The following is an 18,277-nucleotide window of genomic DNA, read 5'->3' as shown; positions in this document are numbered from 1 at the left end:
AAGTAGGGTTCCTTCTGGATATATGCCCAGGAGCGGGATTCCTGGGTCATATGGTAAGTCTATTCCTAGTTTTTTGAGGAATCTCCAAACTGTTTTCCACAGTGGCTGCACCAAACTGCATTCCCACCAGCAGTCTAGGAGGGTTCCCTTTTCTCCACAGCCTCTCCAGCATTTGTCATTGATTCTTTTGTCTAGAAATAAGCTCAAAGCAACACAACTGCTGGAATGGTGGCAGAGTCGATATTCCCACCTAGAACCCAAAATACCATTTTGAAGAGTAGGTTGTAAACAGTAAGTTCACACTGTATAGCACAGGGAACTATATTCAATATCTTGCAGTAACTTATGTTGAAAAAGACTATGAAAATGAATATATGTATTTTCATATATGACTGAAGCATTATGCTGTACAGCAGATATTGACACAACATAGTAAACTGATTATACTTCAATAAAAAAATATATATATACACACAAAGAGTAGGTTGAATTCAAAAATCAGGAATGGTGGGGGGAGGGTATAGCTCAGTGGTAGAGTGTGTGCTTAGCATGCATGAGTTCCTGGGTTCAATCCCCAATACCTCTATTTAAAATAAATACATAAACCAAATATCTCTCCCTCCAAAAAACAAAAAACAAAACAAACAAAAAGCAAGAATCAAAATGTACATGAGAGGGGAGGGTATAGCTCAAGTGGTAGAGTGCATGCTTAGCATGCATGCGATCCTGGGTTCAATCCCCAGTACTTCATCTAAGAATAAATAAGTAAACCTAATTAGCTCCCCCTACCAAAGAAAAAATGTACCTAGAGACAAGTGTTTAAGTCTGTTTGGGCTGCCATAACAATATAACAGAGTGGATGGCTTATAAATAACAGCGATTTATTTCCCACAGTTCTAGAGGCTGAGAAGTCCAAGGTCAATATGCCAGCAGATTCGCAGTCTGGTGAGTATCTCTTTACTGGTTCATAGATGGCCATCTTCTCTCTGTGTCCTGATATGGTTGAAAGGCTGTGAGAGCTCTGTGGGTTCTCTTTATAAGGACACTAACCCCATCATGAGGTCTCCAACTTCATGACCTAGTCACTTCCCAAAGGCCCCACCTGCTAGTAGCATCACATTGGCAGTTATGTTTCAACATATGAATTTTGGGGGGACAGAAACATTCAGTTCCTAACAACAAGAATGCATTACTATTTATTTGTAAAGTAGCCAGTATTGTAAATATGTACTAATTATATGGTAATATTAGAGCTTATTCGCTTAATTGAACTGTATCCATTTTGATCAATAAAATCTTACATGAAAGAACTTAAACAACAAATTTGAATTTAAAAAGACAGTAAAACATTAAGTAGAATAGGTAGCAAAAGTTGAGTCTTCTAGTGAACAGAAAAATACCTCAAGTGATTACAATACTGTACTTTTGCTAATATTGTGCTAGAAGAATGTGTCCCCCTAGTGAGCAAGGGAAAGATATCTTCCTAAACTTTGTTGAGGTGGATGCCTGGTTTTAGAAAAGCCAACTTCACCCTGACCTATGCAGCCCTGGGAAAGAAGGGGGCTTGTAGCTTGCCCTGCTGGTGATGTCAGCAGATTGTGCTCTGGTTCCATAGAAATCAGCGAGCTGAGGAGGAGTGGGTGGATCTTTCCATTTTGCTTCTCTAGTAAACCTCTCATGATTTTCCATTCACTTTCTGATCTACATCTTGTCTTGTTAATTTTACAAACATCTTACATACTCAAAAAAACTAATAGGAAGAAAAAGTCATTCAACAAATATTAATAGTGCAAACAAAGGGTTTTATTATATTATTTAATGAAGATGAGCAGCAATTTTAATACAAAATTCTTTCTCAAGCCCTCTGACAGACCTCAAGCCCAGTTTCCCCCTTCATGTCTAGGAAGGTACAAGTAAAACACTTTGGCAGGCATAAAAGACATAAAAAGCTTCTCGTTAGGGTGTATCAGTAGCCAGGGAATTTACACCCCGTTGGGGGTCATCTGACTAAGGCATGGAAGAAACCACATCCCCAAGGCAGTTTCCATAACCTATCCAGAGAAGGTGACCAAGAATTTATCAGGCAAACCAGGACATGGTTGGAGTGAAAGCGGGTGCTGTTAATAACTACACCAGAACACCAGATGTAAGTAAATCAGGAGTGGCAAACCGGGATACACCTTATGAATACACCCTTTATATCTCCAAGATATAAGGGCAAGTCGGGCATTCTGTGCGTTGGTTCTCACTCCAATTTGGAAGACTCACTGCAATAGAATTTTGCACTAACAATTTGCAAGAGGCCTGGGAGGGAAGCCTTTGTGCCCTGGAAAATGCATATCTTGTGTGTTTACCTTTTAAAGATAACTGTGGTTTGAAACAGATAAATTATATAAAGCTAACATAACTTTTCCCCCATATTAATCTTTTAAAGAATTTTATTCATTTCCTAGGGCATATGTGCTTTCCTTTTCCAGAGAAGGCATGCACTCTAGAAACAATGTTTTCATGCCCTCCCTTTTTTAAGATGAGAGATATGCCCCCAAACTTACACATACACTGCAACCCTATTTTTTCTAATGAATTTATTAGTTATTTTTAATTGTGGTAAAGTACATATTAAAAACAATTTACCATCTTAACCCTTTCCAGTGTATAGTTCTGTAGTGTTAAATATATTCATCCAACCCTATCTTGCAGGTCAGATGACTAGCATATTAATGAAAGAAATATACTAGTAAATGCAATATTGAGTTTGGACACAGGCTTATAGACAGTTAGAAATGTTCCAAGTACTTATAAGCAAGGGCAACAGTGGCATGGATTCCTCAGAATGTGTAAAATTTTCTAAATTTTAGCCTATCTTACAAGTTTCTCTCCCTATTACTGTAGCAAAACTCTTCTAAACCACTGTAGAAATGAGATTTATGTTGATCACCTGCATTGCATGGAACCTCAACTAATGAAATAAAGTTCCAACAGTTTTAAAGAGAAGTCAAGATAGTTCTGTCATTGTGGAAAATATTATCGTATTCTATGAAACAGTGTACAAACAATGCAAATTAATACTATAAACCATATTATATACTATTATTATTATTAGTCTTTGAAAAATACTTCTGTAAACAGATCATAAAAGGATTTTAAGTTCTAGGCACTTAATTTGCTTTAAAATACTCTGCATATGCTTTTTATATGATCAAGCCCTTAAGTAAAATATCTGATATTCAGAAATGCAAAAGGATTTCTGGATACAAGTAAATCCTTGTTTTCTTAGGATTACAAAATATTTTTTCTATTATTATAATCTGATAGTAAGTAAGTAATCATATCACTTATTAGTAATGACAACTAAAGATTAAGGCAAAGATACCCATTGAGAAGGCCTTGTAAAAGATTACACATTCATGTTTTAAAATAAGATATACCTAAAACCATTGTCAATGTTCAGCCAAGAAGTACCAATCTTGGCCCTGTGGCTGTTTCTGAAAAGCCTGCATTCTGGATGGTCAGTGTCTGTGCCTTATCAGTTGTTAAATATTTTTATTATCACCCCTACTTACAACTCTATAGAACCAGCAATTGATGAACATAAAAAGACAGCTCAAAAATGTCAGACATAAAAAGACATGACAATTACCAACAGATTGCTGTAAGAGAAAATTGTGTCTTTTGCTGGTACTTCAGTGGTAAATATCATTATCAATAAAAGTAAGAATTTGTTTAGCAAAGAGCTTCCCTCAAAGACTAAGGAGCACTGCCATACCAAGAAAGGCACATCTATAATTATTAAATGCAGGCATTTAGAGGAGTCTAATTAACAATTTTTAAAGAGCTAGTATGTATTTAAGCAAGACACCACCTAGATAATGGTGTCTTAGGGGCTCACTTGGCTGGTGGATGGTTTGGGTTTTGTTTGTATATTCAGCACATAGTCGTGATGGAAGGATGAGCGGACAGTGCGATTCATTAGGGGCTGAAGGGGGCGGAAGTTGTCCACCATTCTTTGCTCTTTCTCGCCCTCAGAAGTGAAGAGCAGGGTCCGAAATTGCTCAAGCTAGAAATAGAAACAGGAAGCATAAATAATTTCAATAGAAAAACAGCTTTACTTCACAAATAAATTACTTCCATTTTTACAACTCTGAAACATTCCTCTAAAATTGGATACAGAAAATTTTATTTCTGAGTAGGAACACCTTCACTGCTGGACAGGGAATAAACTGTCATGTGAGGAGAGGAGCAGGAGGTGGTGAAACCAGCAGGGCACTTGGAATCCAAAGACTGAGGTCAAAGACACTGTCCCCCACATATTAGCCATTTGCCAAGGACAAGTTACTTCATCTTTTGTTCTCAGGAACCTCATCTTTAAATGGGCAAAAGAGCCAGCCTACAGGATAATGAGGGAAAGGCTTGATGCATGTAGTAGCAGTGCCAACAATGTTTTACTTTTTCAAAATTTAACTGACTTGTTAACATAAACAATATAGTCTTGATTGCTTGCCACGCCTGGACGTTGTGGGCAACGTGATACAGGTGGAGGTCTTAACAGGCAGCGGGATGCCCCCTGCCAGCACTGTCCAATAGAACATTCCGCAATGATGGCAGTGTCCTCTCTCCTGTTTGTTACAGTAGCCACAAGCCACATATGGCCACTGAGCACTAGAAATGTGGCCAGTGGGACTAAGGAACTGAATTTTTAATTCAATTTCAATTTAAATATATTGACATTTAAATTTAAATGCCCACACATGTCTAGCGGCTGCTGCCCTAGACAGCGCAGCTTAGTACGAAAGGAGTGATCCAAAATCAAGGGCTTGTTTTTCAGTGTGGCAATAACATCAATCAGTAGCTCCTTGGCTTACGGAACAACCATGTTACAGAATGCTTCACTTTAAGCCAGATAGAAAATCTCTTTATAGCATTTTTCCTCACTCAGGCGCACTGTAGCTACAGAGAGGATAGCCTATGGCACAGCAGGCAAGCATGTGAAGATTTGTTTGTATTAAAGATGTCAGGCAAAGTAGAGCTACAGGGGCAGGACTGTGAACAGGGACAAGCACTAAACATAGTGACCGTAGTTGTAAATTACATGTATACGCCCATTCATTAGGAAGGTGTTTGAGTAGTTCAGGTTCATTTTTATTTGACTAATTGCAAAAGACTAGAAATAGCCCAAGTACCAATAATAAATTACATTAGATCTATAAAATGAGCTAGTACATAGCCATTAAAATGATATTGAAGATAACGTTCATTATAAAATGTTCCACACATCAATGAGTGAAAAGAGCAGCAAAATGGTATATACAGAATGATTCCATTTTGTTAAAAAATTGTGTATATTTACATGGATAAAAGAACAGAAGGATTTATTTGTATTTATATAAATAAAAGACCAGACAGTTAACATTGAGTGGTAAGATTATAGGCAACTAGGATTACTGATGACAGCTAACATTTTCTTCTTACTGAATTTTCTGTGTTAAAATTTCATTTAAAAAGTCCTCACATGGCCCACTGACTCCCTGATTTATTTATTATACTTCTTTATTTTTCAATGTTATATCAGTTTTTAAATATGAAGGATAAAAACAGACTAAAGGTGTAGGCCACCAAGCCCAGGCTTATGAGTAGACTCTGTATTTTGTCATTTGTTTATGGTGATTTCCATTACATAGAACTAAAAATAAAATTAGTCTACTTTGCTAGTTACTATCTTTATGACTTCTGGTTTTGGTATAATTTAGAAAAGCTTTCTCCATTTGGAGGTCTGGAAAGATTTTCCTGTGCTTATTGTAGTATTTTTATGACAGTATTTTTAACATTTAATAAATCTGGGGGAGGGTATTGCTTAGCAGTAGAGCGCAAGCTTAGCAGGCACAAGGTCCTGGGTTCAATCCCCAGTTCCTACATTAAAAAATAATAATAATAATTTAAAAAACTAAATATATCTGGAATACATTCTTATGTAAGGTTTGAATGGCAGATCCAACTTTTTCCCCCCAAAGTTTGCTCAATTGTCCCCAATAGCACTTACTGAATAATCTTATGTTTGCCCCACACCAAGCTGAGATGCTACCTTTACTATAAACTAAATTCTCACGTGTTTGGAGATATTTCTGAATCTACAATTTTCATCCTGTGATTGATCTCTTTATCTGTGTACCAGTACCACACTACTTAATTACTGAGGCTTTATAGCTTTGTTGATCTGATCATCTCTCATTTTCTCTTTCATAATTTTTCCTGGCTATTTATTTATGCTTATTTTTTTCCACATGAGGTTAGAAGTAGCATACCTATTTAAAAGTCTTATTGATATATTTATTGGGATTACCTGAAAATTATGGAGAATAAACAATTCAAGAAGAATAACAACTTAAGCAGAATTGGCATCAAAGGTGTCTTTATGATGTCTTCTTATTCAATAACATGAAATGAATTTTATCAGTTCAAGTCTTTTGTGTCCTTCAGGAATATTTTACGTTTTCCACAGTGGCTGCACCAAACTGCATTCCCACCAGCAGTGTAGGAGGGTTCCCCATTCTCCACAGCCTCTCCAGCATTTGTGATTTGTGGATCTTTGAATGATGGCCATTCTGACTGGTGTGAGGTGATACCTCATGGTAGTTTTGATTTGCATTTCTCAGATAATTAGTGATATTGAGCATTTTTTCATGTGCCTATTGATCATTTTGTATGTCTTCCTTGGAGAATTGCTTGTTTAGGTCTTTTGCCCATTTTTGGATTGGGTTGTTTGGTTGTTTCTTATTAAGTCGTATGAGCTGTTTATATATTCTGGAGATCAAGCCTTTGTCGGTTTCATTTGCAAAAATTTTCTTCCATTCCGTAGGCTGTCTTTTTGTTTTAATTTTGGTTTCCTTTGCTGTGCAGAAGCTTGTAAGTTTCATTAGGTCCCATTTGTTTATTCTTGCTTTTATTTCTTCTAGGAGAAAATTTTTGAGATGTATGTCAAATAATGTTTTGCCTATATTTTCCTCTAGGAGGTTTATTGTATCTTGTCTTATGTTTAAGTCTTTGATCCATTTTGAGTTTATTTTTGTGTATGGTGTAAGGGAGTGTTCTAGCTTCACTGCTTTACATGCTGCTGTCCAGTTTTCCCAACACCATTTGCTGAAGAGACTGTCTTTATTCCATTGTATTTTCTTGCCTTCTTTGTCAAAGATTAGTTGACCAAAAGTTTGTGAGTTCACTTCTGGGCTCTCTATTCTGTTCCATAGGTCTATATGTCTGTTTTGGTACCAATACCATGCTGTCTTGATGACTGTAGCTCTATAGTATTGTCTGAAGTCTGGGAGAATTATTCCTCCAGCCTCTTTCTTTCTCTTCAGTAATGCTTTGGCAATTCTAGGTCTTTGATAGTTCCATATAAATTTTATTATGATTTGTTCTAGTTCTGTGAAATATGTCCTGGGTAATTTGATAGGGATTGCATTAAATCTGTAGATTGCCTTGGGCAGTGTGACCATTTTAACAATATTGATTCTTCCAATCCAAGAGCATGGGATGAGATCAATTTCTTTTATCAAGGTAGGGAAGTCTCCATACATACCTATCATATTGAAGATTTTTGAAAAACTGAATGCTGAATTTTTCTGGTACTTTTTAAGAATCTATGGAAATGATTTTTTTTTATATTTTTCTATTTAGATTCATTGATATGATGAATTATCTTAACATCATTCCTAATATTGAACCATCTTTGCATTACTGGAATAAATACTACTTGGACAGAGTATATAGTTCTTCTAATGTACTGCTAAAGTCTATTTCTAATATATTATTTTTGCTTTTTAAAAAATGTATTCTTCAGAGATATCAGTCTGTAATGGTTTGGTTTTTTTATGGGGTGGGGGTGGGGTCCAACCTTTGATGAATGTTGGTATCAGTTATCCTGGCCTCATAAAAAAAAAGGTTTCAGAAGCTTTGGTTCTTGTGAACATGCTTTGTAATTAATAAAAATACCATAAAGCAAACATAAGCAAATATTATTGAAGTTTAGTTATATTATGGATTAAACAGGATTTGTGTATTAACATGGTAATCACCACTTAGTCTCTAATGAAAAAATAGACTCTGAGGTCAAAACAACTGACTTAAAATTTCTGGATAGACTTTGTTGGGTTCTATTTTTATCCTAATATTCCATAGCAAAATTCCCTTACAGATTCTAGAGTTTTGAGCACATCCATTTTCAGCCTTCATTCTTCCCTTTAAAAGGATCTTGTTTATATAGAGATTCGTATTTAAATATAAAATAGACAATGCATAAAATATGTCATTGTCAAATACGGAAGTAAAAACTTATGTTTCCTAACCTTTAACTCTTCTCTCTAGTTGATTTGAAGCATTTCCTAATTCATATCCAAATTACAAGATGTTAGCACATTTTAATAAAAATGTATAAGCATCACAAGATATTAAAAACTGATGCCAAAGTGTGAGCTCAGCCTTATTTTAAATGGGCAGCCTAGAATTTCCTTACATAAAATGTGGAAAGAACGTACCTGATCATGATCAACCTCTACAGGCTGCTTCTTAATGATCCAGGTGACAGACTCAGAGAGTGGTGGGGTAGTCAGGGATCCCGAGTAGGTCCAGTAATCTGGGCAGGTGGGCATCAAGCAGGAAGGGTCAAATGACCCAAATTCCACCAGTGTGTCCTGGCCAAGAGAAAGGGTCACTGAGTCATCATTTCATGGTGAAAACCACTCTGGAATCTGATGATGTGGTAGATGGTGTGGTGATGATTCTAGGGGAGTCTGGGGACCAGCAGTGGTCCCGAGGAGCTCCAGGTACCTCTGGGCACATTAGGACAGAATCATGCTGGTGCTCTGTTCCTGCAATTAACTGTATTTCTGGTAGTCCCCAGTGGGAACACAGCAAAAACTATTTTCTCCCTCCATTCTAGTGAGTTTACAGCAGGTGGTCTCCTCTGAACTCTTTGGGAAGCATTAGGCGGCAGCTGATGCATAAACAAGGAGGATTTTCTTTTTCAAGAGAGACTAATAGAATTCTCCTTTCTAAAGTGCAGTGCAAATTAGGAGAAGACAGGATCCTGGACGAAAAGGGGAAAGAAAGAGAGAGACAGAGAGAAGGAAAAAGAGGGAGATGGAGAGGGAAAGAGGTAGGGGAGAGAGACAGAGGCGTGGAGGGGAGGGAAAGAGAGAGAACAGATAGACTTCCAGAGAGCAGCCCCTCGGGGATTCTGAATACTGAATGATTAACCGTGGAATCTGGACAGAGGTATCCAACCTGAAGGATGTGGGTAGTTGTTCTTTAAAGCTGGACAAGCCAAGTTTCTGTCAACTTTTCTTTGCTCCCTGCCTGTGGGAGTGCAGCTAGAGTCCAGAAGGCTGCCCCGAGTGTTTCCACAAGGACTGAGAAGGAGCAGGGGTCAGGAGTAGAGGAGGGGACTCGTTGTGTCCCCGAGTCCCCGAGTGCTGAACTACACAGAGGTGAATTACATTCCCCAATTCAAAGTGCCTTGTTAGTGTCTCCACTCTGAGATTGAAACATAAAATATATTTCAAGTGATTTAGGGAAAAAAAAGTTACCTTATGCTTAATTGATGGCAAAGTATCAACCAGTTTCTGGAGCTCTTTATGATGTTTGCCTAGCTAAAGAAGCAATGAGAAAATATTAAAAAAAAAATTGACATCTCACTTTTGAAACTGTAACAGAATGTGAATTAAAATTAACCACCTGGTGATTATATAAAAACAAACCAACTACTCTACTTAAGCTACACTTAAACTGGTAATTTAGAATGTTTTAAACATCACTGAGTTTAATTAGACACAGAACAAATGAGCAGGCTGTTTGCTGACAGGGTCAGCATGCCTGCGGGCAAAGGAGCCCTGCTCCATTTAGCATCAATTCTTAAATTAAAATTTAAATTAATTAAAATTAAAAGTTCCACAAAGAAGCTGCATTTCAACTGCTCAGTTGCCACATGTGGCTTGTGACAGCTCTGTTGGACTGTGCATTTTTATACCATTTGAAATCTATTTGTAACAATCTTGTACTTTAAACATTATTTACTTTTATCTCAGTATTCTTAGAACTTAATACTGCAACGTTGTATCTTTACATCCTAGGATACAAAACATCATTTAAAGCTATTAAGGTTGTTTGTTTTTTTTTTTACCTTTAAAAATACTCCTATCACAGCCAAACCATTTTCTTCCAGTGCTGCATCCTCAAAATTTTCAAATTTGACTGCATTCCAATGCACTAAGTGCAGCTGAAACACCATTAAAAGATGGTTTTATACATGACCATATAGGATCACTCCAAAACAGACAGCCTTATTCACATATATTTTTAACATGCTTCCTCACCCAAAATAAAGCCACTGAGAAAAGCAAATGACAATCTGATGCAAAATGAGATAGAAATAAAGAACAGGAGGAAATGTATGTGGGAGCAGCAATTAATGCTACTTTGGACCAATATAAGGATTTATTAGGGGAGAAAATTTTATATATATATTTACATATCTATATCTCTCTATGTATTTCAAAGTGAATAACATTTCAGTGAGGGAACAACATTTGTCCATTCCCATCCTGATTTGCATGAAAGACTCATATCCAAAATCCATTTACATCTAAAGGAGAGATGTTTATATTGAGAGAAATAGATTTTCCCTATGCAAACTATGAGTTGAAGACAAATTTGTTTGAGGGATAACCACTTAAAATGTGTTTCTTTGTACAGTAACATTTAAAACTAAGTTAGGGGGAAAGCTGTAAAGAAGAAATTCTGTTTCCTTTGTGCTCCCTGTATTTCCCTACAAATCATTCCCTGTCCATCATTCACGAATCCTCTCCCAACCTCCCAAGTGAGACCCTCAAGGTCATGGTTAACTTTTTACCTCTCCTCTCCTGAAGAGGACCTTGCCTCCAAGTCCTGTTGCTTTTATTTCAAAACTGCTTGTTAAATTGTACTCTTTTTCTCTATTTCTCTTGTCACCGCTTTCATTTAGTCTCCTGCCATCTCTCACTTGGATTAATTCAGCCTGTGGCCCTGCACTGTTGTCTGGGTTATTACTTTAGGCTTTCATTTGAGCCTAGCTTAGAATTCTGGAAGAATTCTGTTTCAGAATCTTAAGGTTGATTTCTGCTATATTCTTTGAAATGAGAGTAGGTATCATTTTTACAAGTATAAACTGGGAATAATCAAATATGCCTCTGAGAGAGCTACTTAGCATCTATAGGAATTACCTGATTCTTCCTGATAATTTCTTAGAGCTAGGAACTCAGAACCATCCCCTCTTCTCCACAGTTGTCACTGTTTCCAAGCTTCTCAACTTACCTCTGCTGGGTAACATTTGCTGTCCACGGTATGCTCGGAGCCCCAGGCATCAATGGCCCCCCAGTGAAAATGGAACTGCTTCAATCGGTAGTTGTGTTCCAGGGGTCCTCCCTCGATCACTGAAATAGCATATCTGACAATTCAGGGGACAGTTTTTCATATCGTGGAGGAACATGGGGAAAGGCTGAATCTGTGGGTGGACCTTCTACATGAACTGTCTTAAATGGAGCACACTCTATTATACAGACGTGTTTATAAACTTGATTTCCACACAGTGAATACATGTCTAAGGGCGAGACCTTTCCTCTGAATGACACCAAGATTTAACTACACTCCAAGCTGCATACAGTTGTTAAAGGCCAATTCTTGACTTAGTTTTATACTCTGTATTTACTGTGCCCAGTTTTTAAAAAATGTACAATAAAATGCAAATCTCTCAGCATATTTATCCAACCCAATCTCATAAAACTGAAATATGGGGATAAAAGATACTCTTTTTATGCACTGATACTTTGCTTTACAATTTTTGAAGATACTAATGTTTCTTTCCATTACATTGAAATGCAATAGGAAATTTGCAAGTCAAAAATTATCACGCATCTCCCTTTGGACAGAGTGAACAATGTGAATCACCCACACACTTTGCCACTGGCCTCACTGTGCTGGATAATAAATACCTTTTGTTTAGACTAAAGTTTTATGGAACTAGTGAAATCAGTACATTATAGGGAAAATATTCAGATATAAGTTTTAAAGGTCACCCTTCTTCAGGCTTTGGGTTGTGCTATTTTTTTTTTTTTTTTTTTGGCTTGAATTTGCCAAAGCATATTAGTTCCTCACTTATTCCATCTAGTCAGACCCTGGCGATGTCTGTCCATGGTTAAACCAGTACAACAACACAAAAACCCTCCATCTCATCTATCTTAATGGTCTAAGAGTTTATTGCCTTATTAGTTGAATTTTCTGTATGCAAATGATTGAGTACAGGGATCCCAAGGACCAAAACCTCTGGCTGTGGCATGCAATGGTCTACTATGTATCTTACTGGCTTTCAAAAATGTTTTACATAATTTCCTTTCTTAACAAATAGGAGTTTTGTAAAAGGTGAGCAAAGACACCAATGACCACTTTTCTTTGAGGGGCAGGGGAAGTGCAAAGAATAATACCGCATGTTCACTAAATTAATCGGAGAATGGTACTAAAATGTACTGAAATAAATATCTTCAAAAAAATTCTTATTTTTATATGCCAGCTCCATTTTGTGCGCATGACTTTGGCAAATACTCAGTCTAACCGGTTGGATGAGATTGAAGTTCTGGTCCCAAGTTAAGTTACTAGGGCAGAGGAGAGGGCCAGCATTTCCCTCCTATCCTCAGAAAAACACTGGCAGCAGTTCCTGGACACTTAACTATGTGTCTCCTCCAAAGATGATGAGCAAGGCCAAGAGGAGATGTCACCAATGGGTAGTGCAAGGGAGGGGGGCCGAACTGGCCTTCAGGTGTGTTTTGATTCACCCACATAATACTAAACATATTTTTCAGTTCACTGCCAACATTTAAAGCTGGACGATCTCACATAAAAATCAATGTTTTCAACCTGAGAGTGAGATACTTGGTCCATGTTGAGCATTGGCTGCCACCAGGCAACAACAGGCTGGATAGAAGACGTGGCCGCCCCTTTAGATGGTCCCACCAGTACTTCACAGTGGCCACCGCTGCCATTTCTCTCACACTCTCCCACCCTGGCCCATTCTCCTTACTTCTCTGGCACTGTAGGTACATCTGCATTTGTGATTCCTGGGAGAAATGTTAGATGCCTAGGCATCTGTCTTGGGCACTAGCTAGCTAGGAAAATGAAGTCTCTATGTGTGCTGGGCACTCTGCCTATGTAAGTTGTACATAGGGGAGAGATCGCACAGGGAGATATTCTTCTGTACAATATGGTTAAGAGCATGCACTTTGTAGGAAAAGAACTTCAATTTGAATTAACTGGCTTTGTGTCATTAGCCATGGGTGTTAGCGGTTTCTAAGATGACTCCCAATGATCCTTTCTCCTGGTATTCATACTCTTGTATTATCCCCTGCCCTGAGTGTGAACTGGACCTTATGACTCACATCTAAGGGCAAATGTAATAGGATGTCACTTTCGAGATTACGTTACAAAAAGATAGTGGTTTCATCTTGTTTGCCCTCTCTGACTCCTCTTGCTTATTTGCTCTGAGGAGGCCAGTTGCTGTGTTGTGAGCTGCCCTCTGGAGAGGCCCACTTGGCAAGGAAATGAGGGTGGCCTCTGGCCAACAGCTAGAAAGAAACTGAAGCCTTGGGAGAAACTGAAACCTGCCAACGGCCACTTGAGTGAGTTTGGAAGATGATCCTTTGCCAGAAGAGCCTTGAGATAAGACCCCCATCACAGCCCAATGAGAGACCTAGAGCAAAGGTACCCAGCTAAGCTGCATCCAGATTCCTGGTCTCTGAACATGGTCTTTAGAACTCTCTGTGAATCGGCTTTTGCCTAACTCAGGACTTCCTTGTCTGCTACTTCCTTCTTGCACTTTTTTTTTTAAATTGAAGCATAGTCAGTTTACAATGTGTCAATTTCTGGTGTACAGTGTAAAGTTTCAGTCATATATATACATACATATATTCATTTTCTTATTCTCTTTCACTTTAGGTTATTACAAGGTATTGAATATAGTTCCCTGTGCTATACAGAAGAAACTTGTTTCTTCTTGTACTTTTAATACTTAATGTGAGCATCACACTGCCTCACACCTCCACCCCCATGTGGAGTACCCAGGTGTCACCTCCACCAAGAAACCTCCTCCCAACAGCACTTAGCTCTCTTCACTAGCATCGTCTTTTCCAGGGTCAGCTTCTCCACCACACTGTAAGCTCCTTAGAGGCAGGGCCCATCCCCTCTTCCTCTTTCTATTCTGAGCACTGGGTACAGTGCCTGGCACTTAGTAGATCCTCCATGAAACCAGGAACTAAAGAAATAGACTGTAAAGTGTCTGTGGGGTTTGTGAACTGAAACATACTGGTAACCTCAGCAAGAGCAAGGAAAAGGGTGGGATCAGGCTGGGTAGAGGCCTGGATGAGGAGGGGAATTGGAGTCGGCAAGAAACAGGGCACAGTAGGGAGACAGTGGATTAGAGAGCAGATAAGTCATAAGATGTATCAAATAAATATATACTTGTTTATTTGAGGTTGCTGATATTTTGTTCTTCTTGTGCTTTAAGATGACAAAAATTAAACTTATAAAAAATTAAATAACAAATAGCATAGAGTCAGGCTTCTAGTAAGCAGTCTAGGCAACATTCATTCCCTTCTTTTGCCTTGAATGTGGAGATGAAGGAGCTAGCAGAGGCAGGTCTGATGAAGGGAAAGGTAGTAAGTACACAGGACCCATAGAAATAAAAGCAAATGGAGGAAATGGATGGGAAACTTGGGGTGATGGAAACGTTCTAAAATTGGATTGTAGTGATGGTTGCACCACTCTGTAAATTTACTAAAAATCATTACATAGTTCTTTTTAAATAAATAAATAAATAACTAAATAACTAAATAAATAAATAAATAAATAATAAAGGACCAAAACTAGGGAAGGAGAACTTAAAATATTTGTGAGAGCATTCTTACTAGGTTCACTGGTGATGCCCCATAGAAGGGTAAAGTTAAGTGAAGCAGGGTGGGGCAGGACGCACCCTTAGGAGAACAATGGGACCCATCTCTTGTCTTTACTGCGTGGTGACATTGCCAGTGAGATAGATTCCAGAGGAGGTGATGATTTACAGGGATCATCCATGGGACTCAGGCCAGACATAATGTAGTGTGCCCTTCCTCAGTATTTTGTATCCTTTACATGTACTCATTAAAATCAATAACTGTGTCCTCTTCAGGGAGCCAAATGACAAAACAGTACCTAGCAGAGAGCACTGGTATGACATGCTCACATCCCTTCTCTTAGTATCCTTTCCATTTCTGGAAAGTAGGTTGTGATGGCCCCTCTTTCATTCCTGATTTTAGTAATTTGAGTATTCTCTCTTTTATTTTTTCTGTTGGTCCACCAAGCTAAAGATTTGTCAGTTTTATTGATCCTTCCCAAGAACCAACTTTTGCTTTCATTGATTTCTGCTCTGTTCTTTATTATGTCTTTCTTTGTATTTGCCTTGAGTTTAGTTTGCTCTTCTCTTTCTAGTTTCTATAGGTAGAAACCTAGGTTCTTGATTTGAGAAATTTTTCCTTTTTTGATACAGGTTTTTTTCATCTATAAATTTCCCTCTAGGCACTGCTTTAACTGTACCCCATAAGGTTTGGTATGTTTTGTTTTTGTCACATACCTTCCCCAGCCTCTTTCCTTGTACACTTTATCTGTAGCTCTTTGTAAAGCACACTGTAGCATTTCCTACTTTTTAAAAAAAATTATAGACATTGATATTTATTAGATCTTTTCTTTTCTGGAATTAGAATTGTTTCTTGCCTTTCTTCAAATCTAGGATTGTCTTTCTTTTAACTTTTTCTTTATTTTTTATGTTCATTTACTCTTTCTTCCTCTTTGAATGCTATTGATTATTTGGCAACAGCATGGAGAAATAGCAGAGAAGAATGAGCAGGAAATAGGTTGTCACTGAAATGTGGAAAAAGAGGCAGAGAAAGTTAGTTACTTATTAAAGATTAATTGTATCTTAAAGAAAATAATTATTGGAGCAAAATGAAAAGGGGCTATCTGTTTGGTCCTCCCTAAGAAAATAAGTGGAAAATTAGCAACCTCTCTGCAATTTTTCTTGCATATTTTGTAAAAATAGTCTGAAGCTGACTCACCTAGGGAAGGTAAGATCAAGGAATGATTTAGTTAGTTGTGTTTGGATATATCTAAAGAGCTATTGGAAGGAAAATATTGGCCATTTATTTTGCATATGTGATTGCCCAGGCAAATAGCTGGATAAGAGTTCTTTTTTTTTTTTTTTTTTTGAGGGATTATCCAGTTTATTTGTTTATATTTTTTTAAACTTTTTTTTTATTGAGTTCTAGTCATTTTACAATGTTGTGGCAATAGTTGGATAAGAATTCTTGAATCTATTATTCAAAAGAAAAAAAAGTGACTAAAAAAATAAAACAAAAAACTGTTTGTCTTGAATGATCTTGAGGATTAACTCACTTGGTTAAGAAACTGATTAAATAACTTCCTAAGATTTCCAACTCAATGAAGAAATAATACATTGGCAACAAATAGTCCCTAGACTGTCAAAGAAATGAGAAGGCTTACCATTATGTAGGATCCTCAGAAGAAAAGAAAGAAGGTTGTCAGGGACCTAGACGGGACTGAGACTAACTAGATAACAGGACTGCTCTGCATCCGGAGTGAACTTATGAGAGCTGGTGTCCTACAGACAGAGCCTGCCCATCGTCTAGTTCTGGCGGGAGTAATGGTAAACCCTAAAGGGAGACAATTATTTCAGACTAATTAAGACTATGTGATACTATCAAATTTAGTTTGAAAAAAGAAAAAAGAAACCTGCACAGAATTAATCACATTCTGTTTTCAACAGACACTCGAAGTTTCAGGTAAAATTGGAAATATTCAGATTAGTTTACATCTAGATAGGATGAAAAAAGGAGAAGATTCAAAAGCAAATAATATTTGAACTTAAAAATCTCTTTTAAACTGTGTTTCTTTAAAACTAGGTAACAGTATTTAATTAATGAAATTAACAGAGGTGAAGGGTATAGCTCAAGTGGTAGAGCACATGCTTAGCATGTGTGAGGTCCTGGGTTCAATCCCCAGTACCTCCTCTAAAATAAATAAACCTAATTACCTCCCCCTGAAAATAAAAAATATATAATTAAGCAATACAATAATAAATAAATATTAAATATTTTTAAATAAAAAAATAAAATTAACAGAATATAAGCTTCCATTTTCCTAAAATAGGACTAGTCTTAACTCATTAAGACTGCAACCGCATGTACTCATAAATATGCTTTTTGCTCCATTTCAAAGGTATTGCAATCTCATCAGTTAAATCTGATTAAATAATATTACTATTTAATATAAAAGAGCTTTGTAAAGTCAGTAAGCAGAGAAAATTAGTACATATTCAATACACGTATACAAAATAAATTTCCAGCAAAGCTTTACTTTCTCACCCTACCTTTATATCAATTATAGAATCTATACATATATATATTTATTAATAAAAAATACTACCTGTACTAGAAGAAAATGTACATAAAACTTGAAGGGACTTTTTCCATACACTGAAAAAGTAGGTCCAATGAGTCCCTTGCCACTGCTAACAAAGAGGTCCACACTCCCATGGAAGCAGTGTGATGTAGCCTATGCTGATATCACACTGTCCCTTTAACTCCAGACAAGACCACAGGTCTGGCTCTCACCTGATTTATCTGTAGAATCTTCAAATTCCACGAGGAAAGAGTACCCGTTATTCCAGATGTGTAGGCAGGTAGTCGGGTCATAAGAGATGGTAAGCGGTTTTAAGTCAGGATCGTAGACACTGTCCCTCCACCGGATGTTGATGGGTGACTGGCGCTCACCCCCTGGGACCAGGTCCATGCTCTCCCAGAGAGGGTGCACTGGGAGAAAGCACATCAGGGCTGTCATTGAGAGGCCTACTAGCTGGGATCCCACTAGAGGAATGATATTGTCCCATGTAAGCGTATATGCTGAGTTCACCTCTTACATAAGCCAGCTGGGAGAATTAGGCAGCCATCCTGCAAAACCTGGGTAGAATATTAGCATTGCTAAGGTCCCTGGAGTTCTGTCCATCACATGAATGGTATGACATTGTATATCAAGGTGTACACGTGTATACACATACTTTGTCCCACATGAGCACTGATGACATCACTGATAGTGATTTTTCTACCAAAGAGACAAGCACCAGGTCTTTGTGGCGAGTCCCTGACAAATCTCAGCA

The 18,277-nt window shown here is 37.6% G+C and overlaps 1 protein-coding gene and 1 long non-coding RNA gene across 12 annotated transcripts in view; one reads left to right on the top strand and one right to left on the bottom strand.

The window, feature by feature from the left end:
* The window catches only part of LOC116662217, a 63,019-nt gene that overhangs the window by 3,506 nt on the left and 41,236 nt on the right, over positions 1 to 18,277 (top strand). For both annotated transcript variants that reach the window (XR_004318224.1, XR_004318225.1), the window contains exon 2: positions 895 to 945. This is a non-coding gene — a long non-coding RNA (uncharacterized LOC116662217). The remainder of the gene's footprint in view (positions 1 to 894; positions 946 to 18,277) is intronic.
* The window catches only part of LOC102514573 (carbonic anhydrase 5B, mitochondrial), a 34,566-nt gene continuing 18,070 nt past the window's right edge, over positions 1,782 to 18,277 (bottom strand). For 9 of the 10 annotated variants that reach the window (XM_032475753.1, XM_032475754.1, XM_032475755.1 and 6 more), the window contains 6 exons: positions 17,736 to 17,933; positions 11,341 to 11,459; positions 10,172 to 10,267; positions 9,579 to 9,641; positions 8,529 to 8,684; positions 1,782 to 4,057 (listed from right to left, as the gene is read on the bottom strand). In XM_032475753.1, the coding sequence (XP_032331644.1) occupies positions 3,878 to 4,057; positions 8,529 to 8,684; positions 9,579 to 9,641; positions 10,172 to 10,267; positions 11,341 to 11,459; positions 17,736 to 17,933 (812 nt within the window). In that variant the 3' untranslated portion in view covers positions 1,782 to 3,877. The remainder of the gene's footprint in view (positions 4,058 to 8,528; positions 8,685 to 9,578; positions 9,642 to 10,171; positions 10,268 to 11,340; positions 11,460 to 17,735; positions 17,934 to 18,277) is intronic. The other variant, XM_032475761.1, reaches the window with a different exon arrangement.

The sequence above is a fragment of the Camelus ferus genome, chromosome X (genome assembly GCF_009834535.1).
Source record: "Camelus ferus isolate YT-003-E chromosome X, BCGSAC_Cfer_1.0, whole genome shotgun sequence".
Classification (NCBI taxonomy): domain Eukaryota; kingdom Metazoa; phylum Chordata; class Mammalia; order Artiodactyla; family Camelidae; genus Camelus; species Camelus ferus.
This window is presented reverse-complemented; position numbering and strand designations above follow the sequence as displayed.